The sequence below is a fragment of the Papio anubis genome, chromosome 15, assembly GCF_008728515.1.
Source record: "Papio anubis isolate 15944 chromosome 15, Panubis1.0, whole genome shotgun sequence".
NCBI lineage: Eukaryota > Metazoa > Chordata > Mammalia > Primates > Cercopithecidae > Papio > Papio anubis.
In genome coordinates, this window is record NC_044990.1 from 7132470 (window position 1) to 7140900 (window position 8431).

The 8431-nt window shown below is 55.6% G+C and overlaps 1 protein-coding gene across 1 annotated transcript; it reads left to right on the forward strand.

Annotated features, from left to right (window-relative positions):
• The first annotated feature begins 634 nt into the window (after nucleotides 1-634).
• PDX1 (pancreatic and duodenal homeobox 1) lies at nucleotides 635-5851 on the forward strand. The gene is made up of 2 exons (XM_003913711.5): nucleotides 635-1152; nucleotides 4799-5851. Exons 1-2 carry the CDS (start codon nucleotides 747-749, stop codon nucleotides 5236-5238), a joined length of 846 nt encoding a protein of 281 aa, XP_003913760.3. The 5' UTR covers nucleotides 635-746; the 3' UTR covers nucleotides 5239-5851.
• Nucleotides 5852-8431: the final 2580 nt, after the last annotated feature.

The window sequence follows — 8431 nt, forward strand, 5'->3', positions numbered from 1 at the left end:
ATTTACAAAAGTCTCTGTGAATGCTTCAGAAGTTACCATTTACACCCCAGTACTTGTAGCACATCCACAAGTAAAAACACACAACGAATGCCAGAGTTTTGTGTGTTTTTTAACCGACACCTTGGTGGCTGTGAACAAACTTCATAAATAAAATAGAATCAAATTATTCCGAGCTAGAGAGCTGAGTCTGCAAACCTTTTTCATCGTTTTCCCCAACAGTTAAAAGAAATTAAAAGCTCAACAGGTCTCCTTGTAAACTATATCAATTAACAAACACACTATGTCTATTATCAAATATAGTAGAAAATGTAGGAAAACAGAAAAATATAGGAAAATAGAAACGTCTAAGCCACGGGGAAAATGTTTCTATAAATGAATGAGTCTAATGTTTTCATGAGCGCCCACTTTGCAGAGCACCGCCAGCTGCCGCTTCAGGGGTGTGCAGCAAACTCAGCTGAGAGAGAAAATTGGAATGAAAGCAGGTGCTCGCGGGTACCTGGCCTCTCCTCTTAGGGCTGTCAGCCAGGCCAATCACGGCCCCCGGCTGAACCACGTGGGGCCCCGCGGAGCCTATGGCTCGGTGGCCGGCCCGCCGGTCCCCGCAGGCTGTGGGTTCCCTCCGAGATCAGTGCGGTGCTGTCAAAGCGAGCAGGGGTGGCGCCGGGAGTGGGAACGCCGCACAGTGCCAAGTCCCCGGCTCCAGCTCCCGACTCCCGGCTCTCGGTGCCCAAGCCCGGGCCGCAGCCATGAACGGCGAGGAGCAGTACTACGCGGCCACGCAGCTTTACAAGGACCCATGCGCGTTCCAGCGAGGCCCGGCGCCGGAGTTCAGCGCCAGTCCCCCTGCGTGCCTGTACATGGGCCGCCAGCCCCCGCCGCCGCCGCCACCCCCGTTCCCCGGTGCCCTGGGCGCGCTGGAGCAGGGCAGCCCCCCGGACATCTCCCCGTACGAGGTGCCCCCGCTCGCCGACGACCCCGCGGTGGCGCACCTCCACCACCACCTCCCGGCTCAGCTCGCGCTCCCCCATCCGCCCTCCGGGCCCTTCCCGGAGGGAGCCGAGCCGGGCGTCCTGGAGGAGCCCAACCGCGTCCAGCTGCCTTTCCCATGGATGAAGTCTACCAAAGCTCACGCATGGAAAGGCCAGTGGGCAGGTAAGCCTGGCTCCCCACCCCTTTCTCCTTTCCGGTTCTCACCCGGCCGCCCTACCTCCAAGAGCTCCCAGGAGCCTTCTCTCTGTTCCCGGCACCTTGGATTATCCCAGGTCGGACTAAACTACATCGGGGAGTTAACGAGGCCATCCCTCACAGCAGCGCTTCTCTGGTGCCGGTTGAAGCATCTTTCCCACCCTACTCTCCTGGGAGCGTTAACTCCTTCCTTCCCTGTACACTGAGCCCATCTTCGCCCCAGGAGCCCGCGCCCCCAGCGCCATCCCTAGAGAGCTAAGGCTGAGTCCAGCTCAGGGCTTCAGACACTATAGATCCTCCTCGAGCAGGGGATCCGGGAACCCAGGACTCCTTGGTAGTGCACGTCGAGGAAGCCGAGTAGGGACAAGGGTGCCTCTGACCCAGGCCCCAGATCGCCTTCGGAGCCCCGGATCCTCTCACTTCCCGCACTTCGTTAAGGAAAGGCAGGCATCTAGGGGCGCCAGGTAGGTGCAGAAAGGCAGGAAGGGAAAGGAAACTGCACCCAATCCCGCAGTGTCCGGCTTCCCTGGTTGGGGAAACAGGATGGGAGTAAAGAGGAAGGGGCTGGGGCAAGGCACCGCGAGGCTGAAGGCCTGCCTCTCTACGTCAGAGCCTGGCGGCTAGGAGAGCAATCTGAGAAGCGAATTCGTTTTTCACCAACCGAAAGCAATTGAAGCTGTCTCCCCGCGCTGCTTCCCAGGAAGTAATTCTGCAGGAGATGGGCTCTCCCTGCCTAGCCAGTGGGGAGGTGAGAGGCCTGGTGCCTGCGGCCCTCGGCGCCGGCGGAGAACAGAAGGTCTTTCCCGGAGCCGGGAGCCGGAGGCACAGAGTAGCCCCCGGGTCCTTCGCGGCCCCGCTCGGGCGGCGAGTTCCGGCGCGGCCTGTGTGGTCGCCGCTACACACTGTCATCGCTGCCGTGCCGCAGCCACTTCTGGTCACACCTGCACCGTAAATAGTTGCCTTTTCCTTTCAACTGGCAGCCGGGAGTAGGGGGAACACCTCGAGCCGGCGTCCTCCGGCGCACGCCGAGAATCCTCAGCGCCCATCTGCGGGGTCTGGCCAGCCCTGCCTGACACTGAGCCCAGGCACAGACAGGCGGGGCTTTGTGCGGGAGAGGGAGGGGGACCCCAGCTCGCCCGGGGTCCGCGGGACGTTCCCCTTCCTAGTTCACTTTCTCGCTAAGGCGAAGGTCCTGAAGCAGGACGAGGGCTGAACTGCGCTGCAGTCGTCCCCACCTCCAGCGAAACCCACTTGACAGGGGCGCCAGAAGCTGCCGCGGCGCCTCTGCGAACTTACCCAGCTCGCGCAGCCCTGGCGAAAGGCCTTGACGTCTCCGGAAATGCGGGGTTCTTAGGAGGCGGGAGGACAGTCCCTTGAACAAAGGTGGGGGGCTCCCATTCCCCAACCAATTCCCTTCCAGGGCTGCCTCCCCTCCAGGCCTCTCTTCTGGCCTCCTAGGCCCTCAGAGCTCCTGCTCTCCCGGCCTGGGCCTTCCTCAGGAAATGGGCGACAGCTGGTCTCCGAAAGAGGCTTTGTGAGGTGGAGGAACGTCCGTCCTTATCCCAACCCAAGCGGGGATACCTCTGCTCTGGAGGACTTGGGCTTAGGCTGATCCCAAGAAGCCAGAAAGTAAAACCAGAAGGCAAATCAGCAGACTTGGCGTGGGTTCGTGGGACCCAAGTAGGGCGACACTCTCGGGCTCGAGTTGGCCCCAGGCCTTTGCTGGCGCCCTCTAACCCGCTGCACGCTCGACTCTCGGGGAAGGAGCCGACCTCCCCTCTCTTCCCCAGGAAGCCGTCTCTGGGGCCGGCTGCTATCCCCGGGTTCCTCTAGGGGAAACTTTCGATGGAGCCGGAATTCAAAAATTGCAAACCCACCTGCCCCTGGGAAGAGCGAAGTGACAAAAGGGCTCTCACTGGCAGTACGAATCTGAATGCTAATGACAACAGAGGTTTTGAAACACATTGACCCCCAAATGCTTCAGCAGCACTGGCCAGCTGGCACCTAAACTGCCTCACCCTGCGCCTTGGGGAAGGGCCCAGGCTCGGCGCCCTTGACTTTTTCCCACCATCCTCAACCTCCACCCCTGCCACAGGCACAGGCCCCCCGGGAGTAGTGCACCCCGGGCCGTCTCTCCCTGAGCAGTCTCTCGCAGGGCCTTCACCAAGCCCACAGCCTAAAGCAGGAACCCAGAGACATGTGGGTTTAATGTAAAAACTTTAGAGAGCCTTTCAAAATGTTTATTGAAGGCCCGTCTCGCTTCTCTCCCAGGCCTGGGATGCCAGGTAGATTCGGGGATGCCCCCAGGGAGTAGGACTCTCCCTGGACTAGGGTCTGAGCCTCTGCTTCAGCTTCTGGCGCCTTTTCTCGACCTGGGGGGAAACCCAGTAGGGTTCCATCGCGAAATTAACCCGCCCCCAACGCACACACACTCGCCTTTCAATTCCTAAGGCTTAGCCAACATTCACAGGAGAAATGTCCCCGGCCTTTGCTCTAAAACAAGTCTCTCCCCGGAGCTTTGGTGGAATTTTCCGCGTCGCATCCACAGTCCGGGTGCAGTCAGTATTTTGCACAGAAAAGAAAATATTGGGACCTGGCTGAGCGCAGGGGCAGTGAATATGGGTCTCCAACCTCCTTGTCCAGGGCGTCCTGTTGCATCTTGGAGACACGGGAGGCTTGTTTCTGCACCACTGCCCCCTCCTCCGTGGGGCTGTCGGTTCGGCAGCTGGGCTAGGCCCCTGTGTCTCCCCTCAACACCTCTGAGGGCATTTGGGATCCAGGGCGTAGAGTCTGGAGCTGCCAGAGTTCTGCTCTAGCCAACGTGACCCCTAGAACAATATGCTCTTCACTTCGAGGGCAGAAGTCTCGCTGAAGTTAAAACAAGTATGGAGAATTTGCTGGCTGTCAGGTTGGGACTAATTACGATATAATATATAGAGAGGAAATACATGGTCCGATATAACAAAATGTATCACAGTCTCCATTAGCACAAAGATTTTCAAACTGCAGGTTGCACCCATTCTCAGGTCATAAAATCAATTTACTAGGTTGAGATTAGTATTTTTTAAACGAAATAGCAGATAGTGGGGGAAAAAGTAGATAGCATCATAAGTGGTAAACGTTTGTTTTACGTTCTTAAGATTTGTCCGTATAACTGACTACAATGTCCGTGTGTGAACTACACAACGATCTGAAATGTATTTCTTACATTTGTGGATCACCGTCAGGAGGTTTTTTTAAGCCCTGAATTAAGGGCGTTTTATTGTTTTGGTAGGGTCCAGTCGGTTTAACTATCTATTACCTACATTTAAATCAACATCAATCAGTTGATTAACACCGATTAAACGAGCGCATTCAAGGACCACTCACTGGCTGAGCCAAGCCTAGGCTCATGGCGAGAGCCGACTCGGATTTGGCCTCCAATAAAAAGGCTTCCTTTACTAGGGAAGGGCTTCGCGCCCCTACACTAGGCGCTGAAATGGGATGCTCGGTGGCTCCGGTGGGAGCAACTGGTAGGGCTAGGACTCCCTGATCCCCTTGAAGGGGTTGGGCTGCGTGGGTGGGGACTGTGCAGGGCTCCGGGGGCCACACTCACGCCCTGTGTCGCCCGCAGGCGGCGCCTACGCGGCGGAGCCGGAGGAGAACAAGCGGACGCGCACGGCCTACACGCGCGCACAGCTGCTAGAGCTGGAGAAGGAGTTCCTATTCAACAAGTACATCTCACGGCCGCGCCGGGTGGAGCTGGCTGTGATGTTGAACTTGACCGAGAGACACATCAAGATCTGGTTCCAAAACCGCCGCATGAAGTGGAAAAAGGAGGAGGACAAGAAGCGCGGCGGCGGGACAGCGGTCGGGGGTGGCGGGGTCGCGGAGCCCGAGCAGGACTGCGCCGTGACCTCCGGCGAGGAGCTTCTGGCGCTGCCGCCGCCCCCCGGAGGTACTGTGCCGCCCGCTGCCCCAGTTGCCGCCCGAGAGGGCCGCCTGCCACCTGGCCTTAGCGCGTCGCCACAGCCCTCCAGCGTCGCGCCTCGGCGGCCACAGGAACCACGATGAGAGGCAGGAACTGCTCCTGGCTGAGCGGCATCAACCACTCGCCGAGGAGGAGCAGAGGGCCTAGGAGGACCCCGGGCGTGGACCACCCGCTCTGGCAGTTGAATGGGGCGGCAATTGCGGGGCCCACCTTAGACCAAAGGGGAAAACCCGCTCTCTCAGGCGCATGTGCTAATTGGGGCCCCGCGGGTAGATGCTGGCAGGCCTTCTGAAAGAAAAAGAGCCATTGGTTTCTGTAGTATTGGGGCCCTCTTTTAGTGATACAGGATTGGCGTTGTTTGTGGCTGTTGCACACATCTCTGCCCGCCAACAGCACTCCACCTTGGGACCTGTTTAGAGAAGCCAACTCTTCAAAGACAATGGAAACTGTACCGTACACATTGGAAGTCTCCCCAGTACACAGCAGGGGAGCTGGACCGAATGCCTTATCTGCCCATAAACAAAGTCATTCTTACTCGGGCGACCACTTTAAGTTTAGAAATAATTGAATGGAAATGTTTGAGTTTTCAAAGATCCCGTGAAATTGATGCCAGTGGAATACAGTGAGTCCTCTTCTTCCTCCTCCTCCTCTTCTTCCCCCTCCTCTTCCTGCTGCTCTCCTTTCCTCCCCCTCCTCCTCCTCTTCTCCCTCCTCTTCCTCCTCCTGTTTCTTCCTAATCTCTTTCTCCTCCTCCTCCTTCTGCCTCCCCTTCTCATCCCTCCTCTTCCTCTTCTCTACCTGCACACTTCTCTGCTGCACATCTTACAACTTGCACCCCTTTCTTCTGAGGAAGAGAACATCTTGCAAGACAGGGCGAACAGCGACAGGGCTGGCTTAGGAGCAGTACAAGAGTCCCTGTGCCCCAGTTCCACACTGCTGGCAGGGAAGGCAAGGGGAGACAGGCCTGGATCTGGGGATGAGGGAGAAAGACGGACCCCTGGGTGACCACTAAACCAAAGATATTTGGAACCTTCTATTTAGGATGTGGATGTAATTCCTGTTCCAAGGTAGAGGCTGTGCTGAAGACAAGCACAGTAGCCTGGCGTGCTTTGGAAACAAACTATTCACGAGCCAGTATGACTTTCACATCTTTAGAAATTATGAAAACGTATGTGATTGGAAGGTTTGGAAACCCAGTTATCTTATTTAACATTTTAAAATTATGAAACAGTTCTTTACAAACAGGTCTGTGCATCCCAGGTCTGTCTTCTTTTCAAGGTCTGGGTCTTGTGTTCAGGTTATGTTTGTGGGAAATGCTTAATAAATACAGATAATATGGGAAGAGATGAAAACTGATTCTCCTCACTTTGTTTCAAAGCTTTCTGGCAGTGGGATGATTCGGATTCACTTTTAAAATTAAATTAGCGGGTTTCTTGTTTTGTTTTTGTTTTTGTTTTGACAGGGTCTCATTCTGTCGTTCCCGGGTTCCTCTTTTTTTTCAGGGATTCTCCTACCTCAACCTGCTGAGTAGCTGGGATTACAGGCTCACACCACCACGCCCTGCTAATTTTTGTATTTTTAGTAGAGACGGTTTTGCCATGATGGCCAGGCTGATCAGCGTCTATTTTTTTTTTTTTTTGGTACTAATCAGGGAAAACCAGGTAATTAAGAAATAGTGCACTTGAGTTTTGAGTTGGAGCACCCTGTGAGGGGATGAATTTCCATTTTGTTTTATTTTTAATTTAAGAATGTCTTCTCAAGATGACTTTCTCAGGCAACAGAACCTAGAGCGTGGGAGACAGTTCGGAGTACCGCTGGCCAATATTGCATCCTGGCAGAGTCAAGCGCCGCCCACCTGACGCCTCAGTGCTGCCGGTGGTGAAACCCGCCACTGGCTCCCACCGTGGTCGGGTCTCCTCTTTCCTCCCAAAGCTGAGGACGCAGGCGAGGCCGTTTTCCGTGACCCTTCCAAAAGAAGCGTTGTTTTGGATGAGTCTCAGTACCCGGAGACCGAGGGCCAAAAGTGTCTTATGTTAGAGGCAAAGATGCCCGGATTTAGAGGGCTTCCAACCCCTAGGACCACTCTACTCTTCCCTGCATGAAGCTCTCAGGTGGGCGCCTGAGCCCGACGGTGCACCCGATGGCCGTCCCCGGCGCTCCCTGGGTTCAGTACCAGTACCTCACTCCCAGGAGTCGCTGCTTTTCTTTCACTTTTTGCAAAGATAGACGCTGTTTGTTGTTGCCGTTTTGTTTTGTTTCATTGGAGAGAGAAATCGAGTCCCTCGGGATAAAAGTAAGTCCCCCGGATCAGAAAGAGGAACTTGCTTATCGCTGAGCGTGCTCTTTTCCTGCAGTTCTCCACGCCCGCCTGGGCTCTGGGGTGGGGCAAATCTGCGCTCGCATCCCAGGTCCCTCAAATATTGGCCCAGCCCGTAGTCCTGATAAAATGATTCCAGGTCAGTGACTCAGTTTCCTCATCCAGAAAGTGGAGGCAAATGCTACTTCATGGAGTTTCTGTGAGGTTTAAACCAAAAAAAAAAAAAAGTAAAATGCTAATTCGGCAATTAGGAATCCCTCCTCAAATAGTAGCTATTGTTTTATGGCTGTCATCGTTTTATGTTTTATGGAAGCTGCTGTTTCTAAAGTCCCCCACCAGTCCCCCGGCAGCCCCTCTCCTCTGGCAAGTCCCCACACTGTCGCTGCAGATAGGAATTTTGTTCCTCTTCCCACTGATCTTTGCCGAACACTGCCTAGTTTCAGGACGCCTTTCCTCATAAATAAACTCACTAGGTTTTCCACAGCAAACTTCACCAGGCAAAGAACTGAAGCTCCGCGACCAGTTAGTTGGTGGAGGCGCAGAAACTTGTCCTCGGACCCCGCGCAGAAGCCGTCGCCCTCTCCGAGGCTCCGTACCCGACTTGGCTCTGCGAATTGGGCCAGCCGCTGCTTCTCCGCGAGGCCCGAGGGTTCGCCAAGGAAAGGAGAAGAGGCACGGGCCGCCCGAGACTGGTCTTTGGGCAGCCGAGGGCGCGGGGTGACTCAGGCAGGCGTGCGACCTCCGACTGCCCAGGGTTGGGCCCGGGATAAGAGCTTTGCTTGAAAGTTCTCTGGGTGGCACAGACTCGGGCAACCGGAGCCTGTGCCTCCCGCGGAGAAGAGCTCGGACTCCGGAGGTCGCGCCGCCTTGGGCTTGAATTCAGTCCTTCCTTACTGCCCGTGGCTTTGCTTACATCATTTAACTCTCAGTTTCCTCGTCCATACAGTGGGCTCATAAGG

What these genes read in the sequence shown, in the direction of transcription:
- PDX1 (XM_003913711.5), top strand. Translation starts at nt 747, where the DNA reads ATGAACGGCGAGGAGCAGTACTACGCGGCCACGCAGCTTTACAAGGAC. An exon ending in ATGGAAAGGCCAGTGGGCAG is followed by an intron (nt 1,153 to 4,798) that starts GTAAGCCTGGCT and finishes TGTCGCCCGCAG; the next exon opens with GCGGCGCCTACGCGGCGGAG.